This window comes from Pipistrellus hanaki (genome assembly GCF_964339955.1).
Source record: "Pipistrellus hanaki genome assembly, chromosome: 5".
Taxonomy (NCBI): domain Eukaryota; kingdom Metazoa; phylum Chordata; class Mammalia; order Chiroptera; family Vespertilionidae; genus Pipistrellus; species Pipistrellus hanaki.
In genome coordinates, this window is record NC_140507.1 from 58,644,566 (window position 1) to 58,670,979 (window position 26,414).

General features: G+C 41.8%; 2 protein-coding genes across 3 annotated transcripts in view; one reads left to right on the plus strand and one right to left on the minus strand.

Annotated features, from left to right (window-relative positions):
- TMEM144 (transmembrane protein 144) overlaps window positions 1-6,933 on the minus strand; it is a gene marked incomplete at its 5' end in the record, with an annotated part of 62,077 nt that extends 55,144 nt beyond the window's left edge. Inside the window, 1 exon segment of the mRNA XM_084885315.1 lies at window positions 6,822-6,933. Within this exon segment, the coding sequence (XP_084741441.1) occupies window positions 6,822-6,933 (112 nt within the window).
- GASK1B (golgi associated kinase 1B) overlaps window positions 5,322-26,414 on the plus strand; it is a 52,988-nt gene continuing 31,895 nt past the window's right edge. The window contains exons 1-3 of one of the 2 annotated variants that reach the window (XM_084885129.1): window positions 5,322-5,500; window positions 6,759-7,905; window positions 24,351-24,565. In XM_084885129.1, coding sequence (XP_084741255.1) covers window positions 6,993-7,905; window positions 24,351-24,565 — 1,128 coding nt within the window. In that variant the 5' untranslated portion in view covers window positions 5,322-5,500; window positions 6,759-6,992. Of the gene's footprint in view, window positions 5,501-5,923; window positions 6,033-6,758; window positions 7,906-24,350; window positions 24,566-26,414 lie in introns of those variants that run through there. The other variant, XM_084885130.1, reaches the window with a different exon arrangement.

Sequence of the window (26,414 nt, forward strand, 5' to 3'; positions counted from 1 at the left end):
TTGTTCAATGTTTGATCTATACTTAATGCCCTCTGATTTTAATTACAGCAAGTCCTCACTTATGGTCATAGATAAGTTATAGGACTTTATAGGAAACAAAGAATAAGAAAACCAGTTTCTCATAGGCTAACTGATATTAGGAGAGAAATTCTTACTGTGTTTCATCAACATTGGAGTGAAAAGACGCTGAATGAAATAATATTCAAGGATCTTACTGTGTATATATCCCTACAGTGGTTACTGTAGACTAATTCAAAGTATCAGAGGAAAAATTATAAAAAAATTGAATCCAAAGTAGCATGTAGAAATACTCTTGATTATCTTTTAAGTCCTTTGTTAAGTATAGGAGATGGCGAGCAAATGCTGAATAATTTGCTGCATTGAGTAGCTTAATACAACTGACCACTATTTCTTGAACTTGGGATTATGTGTTGATCACGGTTTATCCATCAGTGTTTTCTTAAGGTCTCTCTACAGAGTGCTTAGTCATTAGCATTATCCTTGCAAGAAAAAGAGAGCGAGAGAATGAGCCATTCCCTCATACTGGGTATCAAGCAAACACTGTGCTAAGTGCTTCCCATGTAACATATAATTTAGTTCTTAGAACAACCCTGGGAACTAGATATAATACTGGTTTTTCAGATGGGAAAACGCAACAAAATTAAACATCTTGGTGCCTTAGTTCAAGCTGCCATAACTAATTCCCATACACCCGGAGGCTTAAACAACAGAAATTTATCTCTCACAGTCTGGAGGCTGAAAAGTCTGAGATCAGGCGGCCAACACGGAGGGGCTGTGGGGAGAGCCCTCTCCCTGGTTTGCAGATGGCTGTCTCCTTGCTGAGTCCTCTCAGGACAGAGAGCAGAGAGAGAGGAAGCAAGCTCTCTTTTGTTTCCTCTGTCAAGGCCACTGATTCCAACTCCATCACCTTATCACTTCCCAAAGGCCTCATCTCCAAACACATTGGCCACTAGAATTTCAGCATCTGAATGTTGAAGGGACACAAGCATTCAGCCTATAGCACTTGCCACAAGCACCTAGCTGAGGTAAGAAGATTTTGTTTACCAATTCTTCAACTCAACTGAATTAAGTGCAGATTTATTATCATAAACTATATTGCCTGGCAATTTCTAAGCAATTGCTGCAAAGAATACAACAAAGAGTGCCGCCTTTGAGCTAGTGATTTCCTCAAGGTTGTCTTCATTCTCCAAAGAACTGCAAAAACAATGTGCATTCTTAACCAAAGCATTGGTTATTTCCTGTGGAAACTTTCTATTTAGAGAAACGACATGCTCATGCTGATGAAAGCACTTAATTTTATGTGTTATAGTGCTTTGTATCTGCTCATCTTTTTAATTTCAAAACCCATGCCAACAAAGCATTCTGGCTTATGGTTTTTGCCTATGATACACGTTATGTGGCCATGGGACCCCCCTGACTACCTTTTAGAAAACTGTGATTTTCCTATAAAACGTGTCTGTATGGGTGCAGAACTGGGAATGGCCTGTCGAGGATTTGATTTTTTCCTGCAGTTTTTCTTGTACTCAGCTACCAGTGTTCCTTTTTTTTTTTTTTTTTATTCCATCGGGTGTAAATTGTAGTCTCTCTCAAGTTTCTCCTTTTCCCAGTATAAACATGCTATGACTTGCTTTGAGAAAGGGACTAGAATCTATAGGGCTGGGTAGATGAGGCTAGCAGAGTATGTGATACTAACATCTTCCTTTTTCAACCAGTGAATGAAGTGTTGATAAGGAAATAGAACACTCAAAGAAGGAGAGGATACAGAAAAGTCTCCTGTAAATTGACAATGTTGTTTTGAATCTTCTTACAACTTTTTACTTTCTTCCTCTTTGGCAGGTTCCTATTCTCTTCAGGGCCTGCCCCATCCTTTAGGAAATTCCTTCTCTAGGGCAATGGTGCTCCACCTTTAGCATGCAGGAGGCTACCTGGAGGACTTGTTACCACACAGAACAGAGCTGCTCCTCCAAGAGTTTCTAATCTAGGAGGTCTGGGGTGGGGTTCATAGATTTGCATTTTTAACAAATTCCCTGGTGAAGCTAATGCTGCTGGTCCAGACCATTGATTTAGGGATTGCACTGTATCATCTTAATATGTTCATTCGTTTGCTCATTTGTTCATTCAATCATTCAATATTTATTGAGACATTAAAAAATGCTTCAGACACTGCATACCCCCCACAGAACCCAGCTTTAGTGACTGGCATTTAGTGGCTCTTTCATAAAAATTAAGTGGCTGTTCAACCTACATTCTCCTCCCCACCCCCCCACCTCACCTATCTGAGTCTCACAGCCTATGGGTAACAAGCACTTTTTGGTGAGTGACTCAGAGGGCACTGACTCTTCTGCACAAAAACAAGATGCCCAGCACTCACTGGGTTCACAGGGATGTCAGGGCTTGACACTCATAGTCAGATGCCAAGTGTCTGGTTCCCATATACTGGCATCTCTAGGGATATTTCCTGTCTGTGCAGCTACTTAAAGGTAACTCTCTGCGGAGCCCACCGCTGCCCCTGGAGCTTCCATGGGAACCATGAGGTCCACGCCAGGGGTGCTGCCCACCAGTGCTTCCGAAATCGCTGACACCTGGAAGTGGTAGGAGCATGGGATGCTCCCTGAGCCTGCATCCCATTTCCTTGTCTGGAAACCGAAGTGTGTTCCTGGGGCCTGTTAACGTAAACAACATTCAAGCCTGTAAGGAATTCTTGTGAGTTTATTTGAGCCAAACTGTTGACAACTGCCGGAAGCAGAAGCTCAACGTATTGGGGTAATGCTCTGGAGAATGGCGGGGTTTTCACCTAATTTTATACATGGCAATCCAAAGAGGAATGTAAGTGGGTTACATGAACTCAGCTGGTCATAGGTTAGGGAGGTGGGAGAAAGCAAAGTGGGGGTGGGGAGGTGAAACCTTTGGGATTGGATACAAAGTAAAATGATAGTCACATGCTTCTTTTACTCAGGTGGGTGCAGGATAGTTAACAGTCAATAATCAACTATATCACAACTCAATAACAATCTGTGGTCTCCGCAGAGTGGTGCCTGGGCTCTGAGGGGTCCAGAAAAAGAAAAGTTACTTTGACATTCCAATGATATGCTATCGTTAGATGCAAAAAGACTATAGGCTCTGTTAGGTAAAGACTGACCTTTGTCAGGGAAGATACCGGCCTCGGACGTGACCCACCATCACTGCTTTTAAAGTTTTAGTTTGAGACCATCCTTTGTGGTTACTTTAGGTCTCTGAGTTTGCAAGACCACCATGCAGGCCTTCCCTGAGCTAGTCAGGTTAGCATGTGGCCCCTTTTTCATCCACATGCCTCAGTACTTCACATAATAATACACATAAATCTCTCCATTGAAGCATCCATCTTACATTAAAACTGCTGTTTGAAATTTTAACCCTGCTATTTGGCTTGTGTAAATGCTTGCTTGCTTAAATAATAAGGAAAATAAGACTACTTCCACTTCAGAGAGGCCATTAAACCTTCCCTGGACGAAATTATCAGTGCTGACACCAGGCCAAGCCTTTGGTGGAGGTCTCAAGGCCCTAAAATACAGGGGCTCTTTAAGAACTTGCAAAAGGGGCTGGAAACACCCCCTATTTGAAAGCAAAGAAGGTAAAAACATATAAATAGGGGAAATTTCTCCAAGTTGGGGCCCAGAAGTTGAGAGACATTTTCCTCTGGACCCGCGTGCGCGTAATAAATTTAACTCCAAACTCTCCCAGCATTGCTTGCTTTATTCCGGTTCTCTGTAACACCATCAGTGTTTGCCTATAGTTCTTCCCTTGGTCTTGACTCTATAGGGCTGGGGAGGTGGCGATGGATGGATGGGCAGAGAATATGTGAGATTCATACATTCTGCTTTTCTACTCTAGGTTCTCCATCAATTCATAAAACATGCGTACGCAGTGTCTATCCCCCAACAACTCACCAGATGTGCCACCCATGTCTGAGTCACCGTGGGGGACCCACCTGCGTCTCAAAACTACTAGATAGGAATGAAATAATAGTTTCTCTCTGCCTTCTCCTGGCCTCTGAAGGTGTTTACTTATAATCCAAACGCACTTCTACTGAATCTAACGTAACCAGGGGCCTTCCCTTCCTTTAGATGTCCCCTGCAGCTTATTTCTTTTTACACAAACTATTCCTTAGGTGAGGAGAAGAGGGCATTTGTAGCTCTGCACTCGTTTCCTGCAAGGAGCTTGAGAATCAAGACAGCTTTATCCAATCTTGACTCCTCTCCACAGGCCCAAAACCGCCGATGCTTGGGATTATTCTGTCTGAAGCCAAGAATGACTTGGGCCAGGTGTCTGTGCTGGCCTCTGAGTGTGTGGTCAGGCAGCGGGGGTGGGAGGCTGAGTGCTGAGCCCTTCAGCATCCGCAGCTGAAGGAGACTTTAGTTGTCTGTTGTCCAGGGGCTGCTAGAAGGATAACCACCCGCTGCCTGATCACCATTCCCGCACCTCTGCCTCATTCGGTGATCACAAGGCAAGAAAGCTCGGGGTAAGTGGTAGGATTCTTCTTCTCTTAGAGAGAGATGGAAAGGGAGGGTTAGAGAGGTCAGATTAGTTGCCACAGGGGCCAGAGCTAGGCAGTGGAGGAGGAAAACTTCAAACCAGGGCTTTGAGCCTATCTCTAAATATTACAGCCTTTTGTCTCCACTAATCTCTCTTGTGGCTATAACGGAAGGCAATGTATTGGTCTTTTAATAAAGAGGCATTTTTTTTGGGGGGGGGGGAGGGAGGGTGAGGAGGCAGTCAACCAAATTTACTAAGTCAATTCTTACCTACTTTCTAAGCATTTGTGCCAAATCAACAGGTACTTCTAGGCCTCGGTCAGTGTTGGAATTGCTCCATCTCTTTCCCCCATGGGGCAGGATGTTTACTGAGGAAGAGAGGTCTGAGCTTAAGAGTGCTCCAGTAACAGCTCTGTTATAACTTTTGGCACTTTTATCTCTTGGAAGTTTATTTTTTCCTTCTCTATCTATACATTCCAATTCCTTAATCTCTGTTGCTTTGTAGAAAGTATTTTTAGAATTGTATACCACACTCTTACCCACACCTCGGTATCACAAACTTCTTGGGGCGCGGAGGGGGAGGGGGGGGAGGGAAGGAGGGAGAGACACTCCTATCTCCTTCCTGCCTTCTGATTCTATTTGCCACCAAAGCAAAGAGAATAAGACTAAGTGAGGCCCGGAGGTCATCCACGCCTGCTTTTGTGCCAGGACAAGCAAACAATCTAAGCCAATTACTAACCTTTTTTTTTTTAACCTCCAATCAGAGAGAATCCTCCACTACTTTTTGTGAACTGTTGCTCCGTACGACTGCACACTCCACACATCTTTCCCTATCTGTGTGTACTCTTATCTCGCTATTCTATTTTCCCCCTCATTTGCATTAACCCTTTCTCGCCTTTTTTGAACCTCCAGGACTTCTCAGAAGTGGTGGGAGACAACGTTCCCCAGCAAAAAGCCAAGAGAGTAAGGTGAGTTGTAATCCCGGGAACCCTAATCCCTAGGTAAGTGGGACAGACAGTGGGGGTGAGAGTGATATGATAGCCGTCCTCATTTTATAAGGTATTTTATTCTGCGGCTAAGCAAACACTCAATTCTTTTTAACTTCTGAAGCTGACACTTCTGAGTCTGTTTCCAAACCAGACACTAGAGGGCTCCCACGGGTTAAAAATAAGTGGGGACTTATTTGAATGAAAACTGCTTCTTTAAGGCATTTGCTCTTTCAGAATTTAAAATGAAAGCTTATTTTCTAAACATTTTTTTAAATGTACCTGTATTAAAATTGGATTACAGAAGCCAGTTTACAGGCAACTATTTTTTTTCCCCTTTTGCCTTGAAATCAGTAGTTTTCAAGGGAGCTTTTAAAGCCGAGCTGAAGTATTTGAAATGTGGAACACTCTTGACCATGAAATATGTTCTACTTACATGCCTCAGCCTTTAAAAGTTCTTTGCATTAGAGTCAGGGATTACATTGTTCCTGGAGCTGAGCATGGGGCCAGCTGTGTAAGTAAGGTTGCTTGCAGTTTCTTCTTCTTTTTTAATAATGTGAATAAATAGAGCTAGGGAGCCTTTAATTTTCCTTCAGCTGACTTTGGTGGAAAGAAAAGGGATAAAAAGCAGTCAGATTTGTGTTCTGTGTTTCTCCTTGTGTGTGTGACTAAAAATGTAACTGCTTTCAAGATATATGGGCATTTATGACTTATGCTTGTTAACTATTTTTATATTAATTATTAATGTAAGATAATGGAACATATTATAAGAAAAAGCTGAACTGTTAGATTAAGAGAATATATTTTTGAATTTGAATGTTAGTTAACTAATTAGTGCAGGATTTTAAAAAACAAATATGGAATTTAGATAAATATTAAAAAAAAACCCATCTATTATTTATTTTAAAATTATTTCTCAATTTCAAAAAGGAAAAGCCTGAATTTGTCAAATTTTAATGCTTTTCCTTCAGAATCAAATGATAAGACTAGCTACACATTATAAAATATCCTTGGATTTTTGTGGCTTGTTCTCACTTGTTTGAACTGAATATCAAACCTATACTTCTATCTGGTTACTGTTTTTTTGTGTGTGTGTGTGTGTGTTTTTTAACTTCCTTAAAAATGTTAGTGGTGACATTAATGAAAGGAAAGAGTTACTTTTTTTTCCTTTGCTCTTGTAGAGGAACTGAGCTAGTATGAGGTTGTGACTCAGTTATCTCTTGTTTCCATTCATTCCCAGAAACGAGCCACACTTCTCCTCGGGGAGGCTGATAGGAGTTTAAAAAAAGGTTTGTTGTGTCACCAACATTCCCAACTCCATCACCAACTTTTTTTCTTCCACCTCTACCCACTGCAGACCCCTTAGACACCTCAGCGGAGGCGACACCACTGGAATTCAGGAAGCCATGCGTCATGCCGTCGGGAGACAACTGCAGACGTTAAACTCTGCTCACCATGCGGATGCGGCAGAGAAATGACCTGTCCAGACAAGCCGGGGCGGCTCCTGAACTGGTTCCTCTGCTCCCTGTGCGTCCCCAGAGTGTGCAAGCTCTGGAGCAGCCGGCGCCCGCGCACCCGGAGGAATCTCCTGCTGGGCACGGCCTGCGCCATCTACCTGGGCTTCCTGGTGAGCCAGGTGGGGCGCGCCTCGCTCCGGCACCGCCCGGCCGCCGGAAAGGGGCCGCACCAGCGCCCAGACACCGCTGAAGCGGCCTTCCCTGAGATCCCCTTGGATGGTACCCTGGCCCCTCCCGAGGCCCAGGACAACGGGACCACCCTGCTGCCCAACGTGGTGTACATTACCCTACGCTCCAAGCGAAGCAAGCCCGCCAACATCCGCGGCACGGTGAAACCCAAGCGCAGGAAGAAGTATGCAGGGGCATCCCCGGCCCCAGCCCTGGTGGCTTTGGGGGGACCATCCCTTCAGCCGCAGCTGGGGGCAGCAGGGGCAGCGGATGCTGAAGTGCCTGGGTATGTCCAGAGAGGAAATCTGGCCAACGTTGAGGAAAGTTCCTGGAGATTGGTACGTGGTCCAGGAGCACGCGTTGGGAGTTCAGATGTCCAGCTGGCCCAGGCCCGGGAGAGCAACATCAGGATCTACAGTGAGAGCGCCCCCTCGTGGCTGAGTAAAGAAGACATCCGCAGAATGCGCCTGCTGGCAGATGGTGCCGTGGCGGGCTTCCAGCCCGTGTCCTCCAAGAGCCAAGCGCGTTTGCTGGTGCTGGAGGGGAGCTCCGCTGGCTCCGTGCCTGGCTGCGGCGCTAGCCCCTGCGGGCTGGTCAAGCAGCCCTTGGACATGAGCGAAGTGTTTGCCTTCCACCTGGACAGGATCCTGGGACTCAACAGGACCCTGCCTTCTGTGAGCAGGAGAGCGGAGTTCACCCAAGGTAACAAGCTTCCCATGCTTCCTTCTTTGCAGCTGTTGGGGTTTGGGGTTGGTTTTCTCTTTTCCCTCACTCTCTTTTTCTAAGTGATTTTCTCCACCCACGTTTCACATTTGGACAGCAGCAGCAGCAGCAGCAGCAGCAAGCAGCGTGTCTTTCCATATGCTTGGCATTCATTCTTTCCCCAGCTTTGGGGTATGAGCGTTCCAGCGAAATGCTGTGCTCTACATGCAAGCGTAAGCCTACACTGTGTAAACTTTGCTCCCCATTTCCCCGACGGCACTTCCCAGTGGATTATTCAATCTAATGAAAGCCAATGGCCATTTGCTGGATGAGGGGAGGAAGCCAGAGTGGAGGCAAAGGTCTCACGGACAGTCAGGCATATCTTGAGATAGGTTACTATGGAAGTACGTCCAATTGTGTTCCTTTTTTATTTTATTTTATTTTTTTTTAAGGGGGAAGTGGGTTATCTTTCTTTAGCTGATGGAATCTTTTTAAGGAGCCCAGAGCCAGATCCTGTTAGAGTCACTCTTTCGATTTTTCACTATGGATTTAACCACTTTATTTAACAAAGACCATGAGACAAAGAGATTTGCCCAATATATATGCTAACTAGCCATATTGTTTTGTGTTTTTTTCCCAAGTGCATGACTAGGGTTTACTGAGTCTGATTTCCAAGAATCTCTCAGGTGACAAACATGTTGGCAGGTTCTGAGTATGTAGCCAGTCACTTCCATTGCAAGTAAAAGGGCTGGCCTGTGGCCATGGTCTTGCCCCATAAAGGATATTCTTGAGGCCCTTTCGGAATACAAAGTAGAGCGGGTCAGGGGCTTGTGTTTAAAAGCAGAAGAACCATAGAAGTTGCTACTGTGAATCTAGGCTTCCCCAAGAGGCTAAAAAGGACTCCAAAGAGATGACTATAAACTAAGAGATTATTACTTTAGTCCTTGTCACCATGAAATTAATATTTTAGTGATATTCCCATGGAGTCTGGACAGGCATGGATTAGAACTCTAGATCCCCAATGGAGTTGGGATTATAATTTCAGTTCAGAACTGCCAAATCTCTAAGTGAAGTGCCAGTGATTTACTTAGAGGTTTGGCATTCCTTACATATCCTGGCTCACGTCCAAGTGCTTCAGATGCATAGGTATGTTTTAATGTCTCAAGTTCACAAAGCACTCCACCATGATAGCCTCTCGCACCTTTAATCCGATGTCGGTAAAAGCTAATTTTTATTGGGTGCTCACTGTCTGCTAAGACTGAATGACTCACATAGTTTATATATGCATTGATTCCTACAGTTTCCATAACAATGCTTTGAGGTGGGCACTATTATAATTTCCAGTTAGTAGATGAGAAAATTGAAGCTTATTTGGGCAAAGTAATTGACTCCCACAGCTAATGTTAATGGCTAAGTTAGGTTTCAAGAGCAGACCCAGCAAACTTTAGAATGTAAGCTCTTAACTATTAAGCTGGGCTTAGGTGGCTGTATTCCATATTATTAAAACTGGAATACAAAGAAGAATAAGAGAAAATTTGGGTGGGCACTGAGACAACAGGCATGCACCGTGGCTGCCTGGGGCAAAGTAGGACATAGGGTCACCTTTGTTACATTATACTGCCCTTCTTTTTTTTTTTTTTTTCTGCCCTTCATTTTTATGTCAGCACTAGAGGCCTGGTGTATGGATTCGTGATTCATGCACCGTTGGGGTCCCTGGTGAGGCCTGGTGGGGGGGTGGCGGGGGGCAAAACTGGTTCTCTGACATCCCCCAAAGGGTCCTGGATTACAAGAGGGTGGTTCTCTGATGAGGCAGCCCGGAATTGGGCTCCCTCCTCTCTGGTTCTGGGTGCATCACCCAAGAACTGCAGCAGCCAAGTCACCAGAGCTTGGCAGCTCCTGTGTTGAGCATCTGCCCCTTGGTGGTCATTGTGCATCATAGCTGCTGGTCGGATGGATGACTGCATAGGCTTTTATATACATAGGATCCTGAGAAGGTGAACTCTGGAATACATCCTGAGGCATAGTGCTCTGATAGGTCCTCTGAGCTTCCTTGGGATGCTCCTGGATGGAAGTTGGGAGAATAAAGGCATGGGTAGGAGCTTGGGCTCTGGAGCTGGACTGCTTTCTTGCATTTGCCAGCCATGCAAGATTTCCATCCTGGAAATATTACAGAATCTCTGCGTGCCTCAGTTTCCTCATCTGTAAATTATAATAATACCTACTACACGAGGTTGTTATTAGTTAACCAGAGGCCCAGCATTCGAAATTGTGTGAGACCCAGACCCGCCGCATCAGTGGGACTCCAGGCCTACTGTGCGTGAGTAGCTTGCCACCATGAGCCACTGCCATGAGCTACCGTGCTGCATGAGCTGCGAGCCCCGCCCCATCACATGAGCTGTGAACCCTGCCCCACTGCCGTGAGTGGCTCATGGGCTGGGGGAGGGCCCAAGAAGTGCTCCATGCACCTCCTGGTGACCGGTATTTGGTTGTTCTGGTGTTATGGCCACTGACCTTTTATAACATGGATACATAGAAAATGCGCGGAACCAGTGCTTGTCACACAGTAAATCTTCAATAAATATTGGCTATTTCTCTTACTACAATAAACACATGAGGTACCAAGTTCATTGAGTTACATATCCTTTAAGCTTCACAAGTAATTTCTTTATATGACTGACTAGGACCAAAACCCAGGTCTCCTGACAGATTGTTTAAACTTTTGATACCAAGATTCCACTTATATACTAGGTGTACCAATTAATAATGCAGATTTTGTAATTAAAGAAAACATGATAATCTCAAGAGAAACATCAAAAGTGTTTTATTTAACGTAATGTCCATCACTAGCTACACATTTCTCCATCTTTCGGGTAATTTGTGGATATCATCCCAATAGAACTTTTTATTGTTTTGAGACTAACCATTCAGAGACCCAATTTTCTACTTCTTTGTATGTTTTGAAGTGCTGCTCAGAAAGTGCCTGTGCCATCATTGAAACAGGTGGTAATCTGAGGGAGCAAGGTCTGGTGTATACAGTGGGTGGATTAATACTTCCCAGGCAAGATCGTTTAACATGTTTTTAACTAATTTTGAAGTGTGTGATGGTGCGTCATCATGAAGCAAAATTATTTTGCCATGTTTTCTGGCATATTCTGGTCATTTCACAATCAAACATGGTTCAAATTGATTATTTTTTGTCAGTAGCAATCAGTATTGATGATTTAATCTAGTTTTAGAAGCTCATAATACACCACACCTTCCTGATCCCACCAAACGCAGAGCCTTGTCTTCTTTCCGAAGTGATTTAGTCAATGTCTATGGTTGGCCTAGATCAACACTTATTTTGTGCATCTCAAAATAAGTCCACTTTTCATCACCAGTCACAATTCGATGCAAAAAAGACTTTTGTGCCACTGAAGCAACATTTTACTGACGACTTTTTGTTTTTCCATTTGTCTTTCGTTCAGTTGATGTGGCACCCATTTTCTTCCTTTAAAATCTTTCCCATTGCTTGTAAATGATTGGACATGGTTTTCTGAGCAGTGTTTAATCTTTCTGTAAGTTATTTTTGAGTTTGACATGGTTCTTCATTCAATAATGCCTGTCATTGAGAGAGGGAAAATGGCGGTGGAATAGATGGACCTGTCCTGAGCCTTTTTTCGGAGCAAGTAGAGTGAGCAGCAGAAATGAGTGGAATTCAGCCCGAATTTGGCAAGGAGACGCAGCTGGTGAGATAGTTCGCACCCGGGAAGGGCAGAGGTCCTTTGGGTAAAGGTAAAATCAAGGATCTAGGCAGGATAATCTGCAGAGCCTCTGTGGCCAGAGGGTCAGGGAGAATCTCCAGGGTGCCAAGCCGCGTCCCTGAGGACAGGCAAAGCAAGGTCCGGTGAAAGCATCTGTCTGTGGTGGTGGTGGTGGTGGTGGTGGTGGTGGGGAAGGACCAACGGACTGGAGGAGGTGGGGGATTTTGGACCTTGGAGTCTGGATTTTGGATCTGAGCTCAGAGGCAGCTCTGAAAGGCTGGTTGGACCGTGCAGTGCCAGCAAGAGGGCGCTCGTGGGGACGCAGTCCCTCCTCACCCTGGGGCCTGTGCCTTTCCCCACTGAACCTGGTTCCTGGGACCTTTTGGATGCAGACACCTACCTGTGTCTGAGGTGCGGGAGAAGGTGTGGGCTTGTGGAATCTGGGGAGAGTGTGCAGCAGTCCAGGGAAGGTGGTGGCGAATCTAGTGCTAAGTCACATTTAAGCCCCTGTTGCCATTTTCTTTTGAGAGGTAGCCCGCCCTCCAGTCTCCAGGCAACCAATATAGCTACACCTAGATCACACCTGGAGTAATACAAGGAATCGGAATACTCCCTGAGGATATAGGATGGGCCTAAAGAGTACTCTTTAGCCCCAGCAACCCGAAACTAAGAAACAGTACAGTACAATGGAATTACTTGCCTTCAGCTTTCAATACTCAGGACAAGTGCTACCAATTTTAGTCCTAAATCCAGGCTGGGATTTCTCCTTCAGGATTTTAGTAAGAGTTCACTGTAGAGGTAATAAAAAAAAGTATTTGGCAGCACCTGTACAATGCAAATAATAAGGTTTATAGGGCCTTTTCTTTAAAAAAAAAAAAAAAAAGGGAGGGGGAGAGAGAGAGAGAGAGAGAGAGAGAGAGAGAGAGAGAGAGAGAATGAATCATTGTTTGACTGCCTCCTGCACAGCCCCTACTGGGGATTGGGCCCATTACCAGAATTGAACCCAGGACCCTTCAGTCTGAAGGCTGACCCTCTATCCACTGAACCAAACCGGCTAGGGATAGCTTTTTCTATAAGGTCCATCAGTATGGTTTGCTGGCCTCACACTCTAGTGTAATCTGATAATGAGTTTTCTGTAGGATTTAGTTTAGGTATATATTGTATATATCTCTGATGATCTAGCTTGGTTGGGAGTAAATCTTTTAATATTTGGGAGAGTGGATAGCCAACAAATCCTGTAAGTTATTTTCTCTAAATGTTATTTCTGTTTTCTGACTTGTGGAAATAAATCCATGCCTAGTACCAAGAACATAGCTAGTTTATGTTATTAGTTGAATATAGATATTTGGTTTATCTTAGTTAACCATTCTAATAAATCTGTTAATAGATTTTTTTTGTTACCTCAATTTTGAGATGAAGGAAAAGTAGCAAGAAGAGCTGAAAATTGCTTAATGAGGCGGTTGTCTAGGAAAAATTCAAACCCTTGTCTTGTAACTAACTTCTAAGTCTTTTCTTCTTTTCATCAATCTTTTTTCCTCAGCAAATCCTTCAAGGAGCCTTAAGGTATGTCTTCTTTCACTATCACCACAATATATTAGTATATTTAGTTATTTACTATAACTAGAACAGATGATTTACTCTCACGCACATAGATACAGGCTATGGGGAACCTCTTTTTTCTCTCAAGTAGACAACATCCTTGACCATAGCAAGAGTAATATTGATGTTACAATGCACCAGGCACTGTTTTAAGTGCTGTTCATTCATTATCTCATAAAACTTTCAGGAGGTGGGTACACTTTGAGAGACATCTTGTGGATGTGGAAATAGAGGCTCAGAGTAATTGAGTATCTTGCTCAAAGTCGGATAGATTGCCTATATGTACAAAGGATACAATACATGCAAAGGGAGATGTAAGAGAATCAAATACTAGGATTTTATTGATCTCCCTTGCCCCCAGCCTCCAGATAAAGCATTCTGTTGATTCAGTCCAAAGGAAAAAGTCCCAATTATAAAGCTCACCTTCAAGTGTGTGTGTGTGTGTGTGTGTGTGTTTAATAAGTTAAATTGACATGGGCCATCCAATCAGCATAGAGCCACAAGCTCAAGTTTTTCTGGGACAGGTTCTTGATTGTATAGCTTAACGAATTCTAGGTGATTCTCCTTGAATATATGTGAAATTAGTGGAAACACTGGCTGTGTCAGTCCACTAATTCTGACAGGTGTTAGTTACTGAAGATAAAGCAGAACAGGAGAGAGTGTCCTTGGGGAAGGGCAAGGTTGTGATTGCATAGGAGTGCCTGCAGCACACCATTCTACAAAAGGCAGCAGCTATCTTGAGAGCAGAGTCTCATCTATGTATCTCTTTGCAGGAAATGCAAACGTGATTTGAAATGTAGCATCAAAGGGCTTTTCAAAAGAATCCATATTTGCAATAATGCAATCTTCAGTTATGAATTTATAGACTCCTATACTACATTTGGTGTTTTTGTCTATTAAACCACTTTACACTGCTACATAGCAGATATTATTGATACATTAAATATGAGAATCCCAAGGCTCAGCAAGGTTATAAAATTTGCCCAAAGACGCTAGGGAGTAGTGGGCAGAATTGTATCAGTTCTGTTTGATACTAAATTTTCCTCATGTCGTTTTACTAGAACTCGATATAATTATGGGACAGTGACAGAAATGTGCCAATTTTACCACGGCGATTTCTGGTTTACCACCATACCAACATTTTTATTTAATTTCCTTTTCCACTCTAATGATTTAACATTGATAATATTTGTTAGTCAAGGGATGTATTGACATATCATTCTGAACATTGCTATGAGGTTTTATTTTTCTGTTTTTTAATGCAAGCCAACGATTAGCAGATTTTCTTGTTTGAACAAAAATAATCACATGCAAGCAAATGTAACTGAACACATCAGCATATTCTCTGCCAAACCATTTTTGCAAAAGTCATAAATCATTACAGAGGTCACCAGTTATTGTGTGGTGCTGATACGCTTAGATAATTATTTTAACAAAATATTTAAAAATGTTTGCTTAAGGCAAGACAAAGTGGATATGTTTATGTCAAAGTCAAGAGCATAGAAAAACCCAGCACCCGTCTGTGATCCCCCACTTAGCAGCTTTGCCAAACATGTCCCTAGCAATAGTCCACACTGCAATGTGAATGAATCCCCAGGGACACCATTTTGGTAGCGTTTAAGCATTGTACTATTTTTCATGCCCAGCATGGGAGATGCATTATGTATGCTTTATTTTTAGAATGCTGCTTTACTGCCACAGAGCTGTCATACTTAATTAAGGCATCCTAGTTCCAGGAATTCTGTCTGTCAAGGCCGCTTAGATGACAAACTGCAGACATCCCACTAACTTCCATTTAAATTCATTGTCGATCCCAAGTCACTCACCATTTTCCAATCTGTATTGCCTTCTCTGGTGACAAAGCAGGAGAAACACATTGCGTATTTTCCATTCTCTTTTCGAATCTATTCGAGCAGCACTGTGAGGTGTGCTGGTGCAGTTCCCAGGGCAGAGGGATGGCAGCTGTGGCTCTCATGTTGTTTCAGGCTCTCAGGTAAGGACAGAGGCGTTTTTGCAGGGAGTTATGAGAATAACTGAAATGCATTCACAACTTGGAAACACATTGACTTCAAAGTCCTGGAAATCTTGGGCATGTGTGCAATCTTTCTTACAGTATTTATGTGGGAGTGCCGGAATCATCTTTTATTTTTTACAACCTGAATTGAAAGCACATTGAGTGTTTTAATCAGAAAAGCCTTAAGGGTATTTCTTTAGCAATCAAACTGAGCTGGTCAGCTTAATTCTTTCATTCATCAGCAAACAATAGCTTTCTGAGCATCTGCTCCAAGCAGGTCTGCTCTAGTGTCGACTTGTTAGTCTACTTCATACCTCCGTGGACGAAGTAGGATGCCCGGTCACGTTCTCTGCTGTGTCTCTGTGACTTGTGTCCTGATATCACACATGGCTGGGATACAAGGGACAATGAGTAGTTGAAACAGTGCTCCCACATGAAAGATGCATGGGCCTCAGCTACATGCAAGTTAGTCCCTTCTATGGTTATCACTTTTATTTTTTCTTCTTTTAAGAAATATTTATTGAGCACCTGCTCTGTACTAGCCACGATTCTAGTGAGAAAGACAGTCAGGAATCCCTGTCCCTGTGGAGGTGACACTAGTGGACCAGGTCAGAGTTCAGTGGCCTGGAGGGAATCTTCTTACCACTGATTTCAAGATTCACTCAACACCAGACTGATCTCAAGGTCATGACCTTTCCATTAGGACTGAATCTGTTGTTTTCTCTGTCCCTAAGGACAACACAAAGTGGAAGGACTAGACAGACAGCTCCCAACACCCCCCCACCCCCCTCGCCCAGATCCCTACACACCTCAGATAATGGGCAAATATTGGCTTTTCCATCGAATTAAGTCATAATCGATAGCATTTACTTTCCTTGTGTGAGGCACTGCTCTAAGCATGGGGAAAAAGCTGAATAGTCTTTAATTCAAATAGCTTTGTAGTTAAGAGAATGGACAGTCGTATTAGTTTGCTAGGCTTTCCATCACAAATACTTCAGACTGCATAACTTAAACAGCTGAAATGTATTTTCTCACAGTTCTGGAGGCCAGAAGTCCAGGATCAAAGTGTCAGTAGGTTTGATTTCTTCTGAGGCCTCACTCCTTGGCTTGCAGATGGTCACCTTGTCCCAGTGCCCTCATATGGCCTTTCCTCTGTGTCTGTATGTTCTAATTTCCTCTTATAAGGACAACAGTCAGATTGGATGAAGGCCCACCATGATAGCTTCATTTTAACTTAATTACATCTCTTTAAAATTTTTTTCTTTATTGATTAAGGTATTACATATATGTCCTTATTGCCCCATTGATCCCCCATCTCCCCACTCGTGCCCTCACCCCCACCCTGGTGTCTGTGTCCATTGGTTAGGCTTATATGCATGCCTACAAGTCCTTTGGTTGATCTCTCCTCCTTACCCCAACCCTCCCCTGTCTTCCCTTTGAGGTTTGATGGTCTGATCGATGCTTCTCTCTCTCTGAATCTGTTTTTGTTCATCAGTTTATGTTGTTCATAACATAAAGGGCCTCTTTAAAGGGCCTCTTTCCAAATACAGTCACAGTCTGAGGTACTATGGTTTAGGACTTAAACATGTAAATTTTGAGGGGACACAGGTCAGCCCATAGAAACTGGCAATGTAAACTCCTTGAGTTTGAATCCTGGCCCTACCACTTGATAACTGTGTGACCTAGGACAAGTAACTAAATCTCTTTGTACCTTATTTCTTCATTAGTACAGTAGAAAGGTGACAATGAAAATAAGGATGATAACAGTGCTTACCTCATAGAAGTGTTGTGAACATTGAGTTGATAGGTATAAAATACAGTGCCTAACATGGAGGAATGCTCAGTAAATGTTACCTTTACTTTCATCCAGTTTCCAAGCTGATTCAGCTCTCTGTGATGTGTTTCCTTAGCTTTTCTTAGTTTATCTAGATTGATGTTTACTTGACCTACATAAACAGGCATCTAAAATTATAATTTAAAGAAAGTGCTTGGAGTTGATAGTAGATAATGGCAACATCTCATTTGCGGAATGCTAGGCACTTTACATCAATTATCTCACTAAATTACACAACAGGCCCATAATCAGATTTTCTTGGACAGATTTTCTTTTGGGGAAATGAGGCTCAGAGAATCACAAATGTCCTCTGAACATCCACAGGTTGGGTGGTGGGGCTGGGATATAGATATGTGTTGGGAGGGCTCCGTACCTCATTCCTCATCACTATTTACTATCTCCCATTAGCTCCCAATGGCTATGCCTTGGGTTTTTATAGTTCACCACACATCCATATTGCAACCCACTGCCTTTTGGTCTTGTTTTTGAAGGTAGCCAGGATGCCTTTACTGTTTCTCTCCTCGTGATGGTGATTTGGGATCAGGAGGAGAAAGGCAGTGGGGTTCTCACCCCCACTGTCTTCATCATCCCAGTGTCTCATAGACTATGGATACATGGATGTGATGTTTTGAGTACAAGCTGCATAGAATGAGGGTGTGGGAACCTCTGCACATCCCTACCTCTATTTCTCAAGTTTCTCTAATCTTTCTCAATTCATTTAGGGTAAGGACAGTGAAATCATAGGTTACTGGGAGGTCATATCAACCAAACTTTTATTCAAGGCTCATTCATTCATTAATCACAAGGTTGCATACGTACTTGCTTTGGTTGAGTCATTATGTCAGGAGTTAGAGATCCAAAGATGATTAAAAAATGGTTCCTAAAAAAATGGTTCCTATTTTCACAGAGCTCTCAGCTCAGAGGGAAGGAGACAGCTGAGCAAAACATCCATGCAAGAAAAGCAGGATAAGGACCTCTGTGGAGATATTTTTAGGGGCCCTGCAGGCACAGAGAGGGAGAATTTAGGTGTGTGTGTGTGTGTGTGTGTGTGTGTGTATCTGTTGTGTACATGTGCATGCACACGGGTAAGTGGAGGGATATAAAAACTTCTAGAAGAGCTAATGTGAGAACTGGTTCTTAAAAGTCACTGTGGGTGGATTGAGATAGGGTGGGTGTATAAAGGGTAAAGAAAATGTGTAAAAAACTTGTGAAGGCAGAGTGTGCTTAGGAAACTGCAAACAGTTCTTTGAAAAGATTAGGATTGTGGGGGGTTGTGGGTGAGGATGAGGTAAGATAAAGCTGTGGAAAGTGGGTGAGTTTTATGTCATGTAAGGACATAGACATTATCTTGCTGATAATGGGGAATTATTGAAGGCTTTTTACGAAGAGTAGTGATGTAATGAGCTTTGCACTGAATGAAGGTCACTCTGGTTATGAATTTATGGTTCCTTTATCTACATTAATAAACACTGAATTGCCTCGGACTGGGTTACTCTGAAGTGACCAAGACTTTGTTCACAAAATGTGATTGTTTGTGGAGCCTGGCACCATGACCACATCATTCATCACCACCCTCTGAAGTCAAGTTGGATTCCTATTTGTTTTTTAGTGGAATATTGAGATAGGAGTTTCCATTTACACAGCGGAAGTCCCGGGCAGACCTAGAAAGCAGAAGTTCCTGTCATTAGTCAAAGGTTCAGAGCAAAGGAGGATACGGCTTTTAAATTAGAACTGATGATTTAGATTCTTCAAGTAGTTTGTGATGGAGGAAGTCACAAGACATTCTCCTTGCCCGCTTCCTTAGCTAACTCTTGTGGAAATATGGAGATTATTTTAACTCAGTCCAACCTAGAGAAAAAAAATCATGAAGGGAGAGACAATTCGATAACTAAATATAGTTATTTTTTGTTTGACAAAAGGTATTCTAAATCACCCAGAAAGTCCAGGTGATTTTTTCACTTCCTGGCTCTATACCGAGAGCCCAGTCTTTATTTTAGTCCTTTACTTGTTGCCTTCAAAACACTCATCAAACTGTCAGACAGTTCATTTGATCATTATATGCATGTGCTCTTATCTGTTTCTACTAAACTCTAAACTCTCAGAGGCCCCGGGCTTCCATTTTCAGCATGCCTCACTCTGAATTCTTTTCTTCTGACACAGAGGAACCAATAGGCCCAGTTGAGGACAATTAAGGGGCAATTGTAAGTACTTTTATTTTTTAAATAAAAATACTTAAAACCTTGACCAGAAGTAAAATTTCACCTAATCCTTCACATTTGCTCCTTCTCACTGGCTGTTTCAGAATTCCCCTTTTCCCAGGGCCTGCATCAACTAACTTGTTCCCCTTCAACAACTCTGCACCAAAAGCTCTGGCCTTCATTTCCCCTTTGGTCGAATACTTTTAATTGCCCAAATCCTACTGCTGGAAAATAGAGCGGATAGTACTCAAGGGATCGCTAACAACTAGCGATTGACCTGCTACATGATCATTGACCTGCTACATGATCATTGGAGTTGCATCACCATCAGCAATTAATTGCCTTTATCAGTTTTAAAGAGCTGCAACATTAAGATTTTCCTGCAGTGCGCTGGACAGTGGCCCTGGAACCCGATAGAATTTGTTCCCTCGAACAGAGATGAGCCTCGCATTTGACTGGCCCTTGTCTCCATCAGTGGCTTTTGTAGAGTTCTTTTTAATGGAGGCTGAGTTGGACTGTTCACAAGGAGTCTTGGAACTTGGCCCATGTGACAGAAAAAGACTTTTGATTTCAGTGCTCAGGCTATTTGTTACTTATTTTTGCTCAGTGACAAACACAGACAGACATTCACAAGCCCTCCTAACACGCTGAGCATCCACCTACAGCTCAACAAAGCCAGTCAGCTGGTGTTCAAAGTGAAGGGCATTTCACAGGAGGCAAAGGAGATTGTGTATAGCATTCATTCTCAGTGAGTTTTCACATTTATCTTCTGGAAAGAATGTCTTCTTTGTGCTTTTGAGTAAAGAACAGCTTGAGAGAATATTAAAATACATGGAAAATAGTCAGATTTGGGGGCGGGGGGGGGGGTGATAGATTTCCCGGCAGACTCATTTTTTAAAGACAACTATATCACCTTTAACTCACATATCTTTTAAAACCTGCTTCCGCACCATGCTGACAGAATTTTATCTCTGCACTGTTACTATTTCTCTGGAGAGTACATTTCTGCATCATTTTGACAGACTTGAACGTGAAGAGATGAATGCTCCTCATTTCTGAAAAATTTCGGGGTAAGTTGCTGTAACCAGTTTCCTGTTTTCAGGGGCGATTTGTCTGTCATCACTTCAAATCTAGCAAAGTTTAGTTAATTCTTTTAACAGCCAGATTTTCTAAAAGTGGAATGCTCACAGTAGTCCTCAAGGCTCTGAGGTCAGGAGCCACGCTGACGGCTGTCATATTCTCGCTGGTCATGTGTGCTGGTACAGAGCAAGAAGATCTGTGGATCAAAAGGCCCCCTAGCCGCCCACCACTCAGAGTGCAGGATGCTGCTCACTCTGCCTTTTTCTTCTTGGAAATCTCCTTTCCCCAGCCAGGCAGGATGGATTGTCTTCATGTGATAGCATTCAAAATATTTTGCTGAGGGACCATGGATGGATGAAGAGGAAAACAGAATATTAATTGAAAATGACGTATTCCTATCAGCTAAAAGCTCCCTTCCTTTGGCAGTCAGAGAACAACTTTTTAAACAATCGTATAGAAAATGTGCCATTCAATAAATTTGATGATCTAAAGTAGAGAAGTGGTAAAGGAAATACAATGTACTTATAGACTAGAACAGGACAAAGACCTACTGCCTGCTTTTGTATGACTTGTAAGCTGTAAATGGTTTCTATAATTTTAAATGGTTGGGGAAAAATAATAATAATATTACTATGACACTGGAAATAAAGTTTTATTGGAGCAGAGCCAAGACCATTTATTGATATATAGTGTCTTTCTTTGCTTTCATGCTTCAACAGTTGAGCACTTGCACAGTTGAATAGTTGCAATGGAGACCACATAGCCCTAAAAGATTCAAATATTTACTGTCTGTCCTTTAACCAAGTTTATTGACCACTGGGTTAGATAACTGTATCGTCAAGGGATTCTATTTAAAAATATTTTATTTTAAGAGGCATGCCTATGATATAATATTTAGTGAAATAAGCATAACAAACTGTTTATAAAAGGTGATCCCACATAGTTTATTTTCTACGCATAATTGTTGCCTCTTTCCCCTGGTGGAAATGTAAGTTTTATGAAAGAAAAAAAAAATGCATTAATTATTTCAAGTCTAGAATGATGCTTGACATAGAGTAAATGCTCAATAAACAAATAAAGGCCAGTTGAAGACTGATGAATTATGTAATTGTAAAATGTATATATGTAATAATAATCATAGCATATCTTTCTGAGATATTTTTAAGTGTGATAATTTTTTAAGGTTGATAATTTTAAGTGTGAGAACCCTGTTAGCTTAACGGAGTCCTTTTGGAAGGTACATTATTACTCTCATTTTACAGAAGAAAAGAGCTAAGAGAGATTGTATAACTTGTCTACTGTTACAAAGCTAAGAAGTAATGTGACCAGAATTGCAAAGGTCTGATGGACTCCAGAGGCTGGGCTCTAACCATAAGCTATACTCCTTCAACACCTAAAAACAAGCTTAATTTTCTTACCTGTCCTTCAGGTGAGAAAGAAAGGGATGGGAAACTCCCAGAGGTAAATATCCAAATAACAGAACCTACTGGGGTAGGAGATGATAGATGGTTTTTGTCTCCTTAGCTATACATTTTAATGGTTTTCCATGCTTTTTTTTCCCCCCCAATAAGTAGCTTTTAATTACTTTGAAAATAAGAAACAAATGTTTCCAAAGGAAAGGAAAGACAGCCCAGAAGGCTGTCAATGATTTCAGTTGTTGATGTAGATAATTTCCTTATTTCTCTGAGGGTCTTAAGTGAATGGCTGAGGAAACTGTTCTGGCCTGTCTGCCTCATGTGTTGGCTTGTGTTGTTAAACTTCAGTATTAGGTTTCAACTTGCTTTGAATACTTCCTAGCACCGAGAATGCAGAGAGATGTCTGTGTGTCACGTTGGTCCAAAGACTCTGTCTGACATAGCATCTTGATGCTCATCTTCAGAAGTCTGAAGGGTTCCAGTCTCTTTGAAAACTGTGTTGTGTCTTTGGTCATGTTTGCTTATACTGGTCTACATGTATCTTTCACTGCGTGAGAGACTGCTTTTGTCTGGAACATATTATTATTTTTTAAATTGGCATAATACTTGGAGTAATACATTTACAATTAGATTTATATTATATCTAAGGAGATAACTAGGTCCCAGGAGCCCCGAATCATTTAACAAAGTAAAAATAAATAAATAAATAAATAAATAAATAAATAAATAAAAATAAAAAGGAGAGTGGTAATGTTAAAAATGAAGTTCTTTATTTATGGTTCATGTTTTGTTTTTGTTTTTTTTCCCTCTCTTAAATTGTATGTCAATGACTGTGGCATATTTCCCACAATCTAAAGGACTTTTCACATGCCCTGGCCTAAATTTCAAGGCTCAGAGGATAAAGATTTTCTTTTTTTGAACAAAACTAGAGTACAGGTGATTAGAATGATTAAATGTATGCTGTTAAAATTATTGAGGTCAGTGTAACCCCAAATTCAGGAGTGGTTAGAGAAGATGACGAATTCCTGCATTTCAGACCAGTGATAAAAACTCAGCAAGAAGCAGGCAAGCAAGGTGCGAAAACAAAAGTCTTTAACGAAAAGGAAACCAGTTATACTTTGAGAGACTCTTAGGTTATTTTAAACTAGAGGCCTGGTGCATGGGGGTGAGGGAGTGAGGTGAGGGTGGAGGTAGGGGGGCCCTCAGCCCAGCCTGTACCCTCTCACAATTTGGGACCCTTTGGGGATGTCTGACTGCCAATTTAAACCTGATCCTGGGCCTCAACTGGCAGCCAGACATCCCGCTCGCAATCTGGGACCCCTGGCTTCTAACAGTTAGCTTGCTTGGCTGCCTGATTGCCCTTAACCCCTTTGCCACCTGCCTGATCACCCCTACCTGCCTCTGCCTCAGCCCCTGCCACTGCAGCTTTGTCCGGAAGGTTGTTAGGCTGTCTGGTCTAATTAGCATATTATGCTTTTATTATTATAGATGGCTTTTAAAAAACCCCATGACGTGACGTGTCTAGACATTCCAGTCATAATTTCAGAGGCTTCTGTTTTCCAGGCCTGTTAATAATGAGTTAAGTGTTTTGTTTTTGTTTTTTTCTTCACATCTTTGTGACTTAGTTTTTTGTTTCTTTCCCCCTGAGTGTCATTCTGATGTCTGAGTTATAAGCAAAGCTGCTCATGTCTTCTCTTAGTGACTTTATTTAGCAGAAACAGGGGCCTGGAAGTGATGTCATTGTTTCTGAGTTGAAGTGTCCTCCACTGGAACCCACTGTTTATGGTGACTTCAGAAAGGCTTGTCATTTTGATGCAGTTTAGCAATGAAGTTTTAAAACTATCCAAAGTGAGGCAAAAACAATTCAAGTGACAGATTTTTTTGAAAAATCACCTATACCCATGCAGTTGAAGAAATCACATTTGCTTAAATACACTTTGTGAGGTTACATGTGAGTAAATGATCTATTACCAAGAGCACTGATGTTTCTATCAAAAAAGAGAAAACACACTCTTGCTTCTTTTTCTTTGAAGATTGTGGTGTCGGTTGTGAACCATACAATTTCACTTTTAAATCTGCGACTTCTGAAAATTATTTTTCTTCCTGACATCATAAAGCAGCCTCAGAAAATCAGACAGTTGTTACTACAAATAGAAAGCAGTTCCATTCAGACACTGAATAGACAATTATATGTGTCTGGATTTTTTCCCTTTTTTGTGGTGCTTACTTTTAGATGTGGAATAAAACCACATTAACCAGAGGACGTTCTTATTGGTGGTTAGTGGCCAACTAATGCCACATCTTTAAAGTGGCCTATTTAAAAAAATAATTTCTTATTGTCTACCAATACCTTCCATTTTATGAGACTTATCTCAGGAGGCATCAATGAGGTATAGAATATTAAAGCCTCAAAAGATAAAGGGATCATAACCTATTACCTAATCGCACTCCGGCATTGGACAGGGGAGAGCATGAAGCTGTGACAGTGTGTGACTGCCCCAGGACACACTCACTCAACAGTCGCACGTTAACAACATGTTTGTTTGTTTTTTAATTCCCTAGATGGCCGCCCCTGTCCTGTTATTCTCTGGGATCCTTCTTTATCTCCAACAAGTAACGAGACCCACTCTTCTGTGAAGCTCACGTGGGGAGCTTACCAGCGGCTGCTCAAGCAGAAGTGCTGGCAGAATGGCCGCGCACCCAGACCCGAGTGGGGCTGTACTGAGGTGCATCACCACGAGTGGTCCAAGATGGCCCTCTTCGACTTCCTGCTACAGGTACGTTCATCAAATCAAGTAAGTGGTTTTCTAAGCCTAGCGCTGAGTCAGACAAGTCTGACACCAAGGAATTTTCTGCCCCTTGAGTTATTGTGAAACCAGAGTTGAAGTTCTCTATTGCTCTATTTGGTGAGTATAGTACCTCATGATACAGTTTTATGTCTTTAAGGAAATATCTAGAAATGTCCATCAGCTCTTTTATTAATATCTGAAGAGGCAATTCTTCAGTGTTTCAATCTTACAATAGTTATACTTACCATAGATACAGTTTTTTGAGGTAACCCATCAGTAATTCTTCAAGGTGGATAGTCTTACCCCATCTGGGAAGTGAGTAAATAGAAGTTTGGTGAAGTTAAATAACTAATGCGAGTTCCTTTTTAAAAATTTAAAATTAAAAAAATTATATATGTTTTGATTACAGAGAGGAAGGGAGAAAGAGACAGAAACATCAATGATGAGAAAGAATCATTGATTGGTTGCCCCTGTCACACCCATACTAGGGACGAAGCCTGCAATCCAGGCATTTTTCCTGACTGGAAATCAAACCATGACCTCCTGGTTCATAGGTCAATGTTCAACCACTGAGCCACACCAGCCAGGCAATTTTTAAAAATTTAAAAATCTTTATTGTTGAAAGTACTACATCACAAATTCTTAAAACCACTGAAAGCTGGAGCTGAGATTCCCTGGGATCTGTTGATGGTAAAAGTTTGTCTTCTTTCTTTCATTCCTCCCTGTGTTTCATAGTCATTTGGCCACATAGCTTACAACCACCATTTCTCTTGTTTTCTTTTCAGTAATTTTTTTTCAAATATTTAATTAAGATTATGTATCAGAGAATAACTATTATTTGCATCTACATAATTGAGTGACTCAACATTTTCTAGGTTTCTCTTAACTCCTTTTCATAAAGATCCTTTGACTCCATCCATCCCATCATTATGATTTCTGCTTTTTACTTCCCTTATTAAATACAAACTTAGATTTCTGTTGCTGTATTGTTAATGAGTATTTTGTGGAAATTTAGGACTGTCTTTGGACATTTGCAAAACATTCTCCTTTTGTGTGTATGTGAACTTTTCAGGATGGCATATAGATTCCTCAGATGTCTGCTTCCAACTTAAAAGCCTTTAGAATGTTATATAGGGTGGGGAAAAAGTAGGTTTATCATTGTTTGTGTGGGAAATAATATAATTATTAATAACAAAAAGAATAAACTTTTGTGTTTTGCATACACATAACTGTGAACCTACTATTGCTCCACCCTCTATATTCCTTTTTTTTTTTTTTTTTTTTTTTTTTTTTAACATTAAGCTTTTATTCATGTCTTTGCTGTCTGTTCAGTCAGTTTGGGGGAATTTAAATAAATTCCACCATTTATTTAAATGGTGCTTGTGATGGTGTGAATTGAATGGATTTTATGAACAATCACTTTTTTAAAGAGAGAGAGAAATGTATGAAGAAAACAAGTTTAATTCAGACTCACAGACTAGGGATCGGAAACTTTCAAGGAGGAGAGAATGATTTATGGTGTCAATGTCACAGAGTCACCAGCGAGAGCTGAATTGGAAAACATGAACTTTGGTTTGGCAAGGAGACAGTAAGTCACCAAATACTTTGAAGAGTCCAGCTGTTGAGGCTCAGGCTGGTTCTAAACACCCCCTCCATTTTACAGGTAAGGGAAGCTGAGGCATAAAGAAGTTATTATCAAGAATAATAACTTCTCACAAGATCTTACCCTTCTCACAAGCTAAGAAGTTAGCCAGTCACATGTTCATGGCTGCTAGCAGAAATAACCTCATTACTCATGGCAGCTGGCAAAAGCTTCATGGTCCTTTTCCCCTCAAGT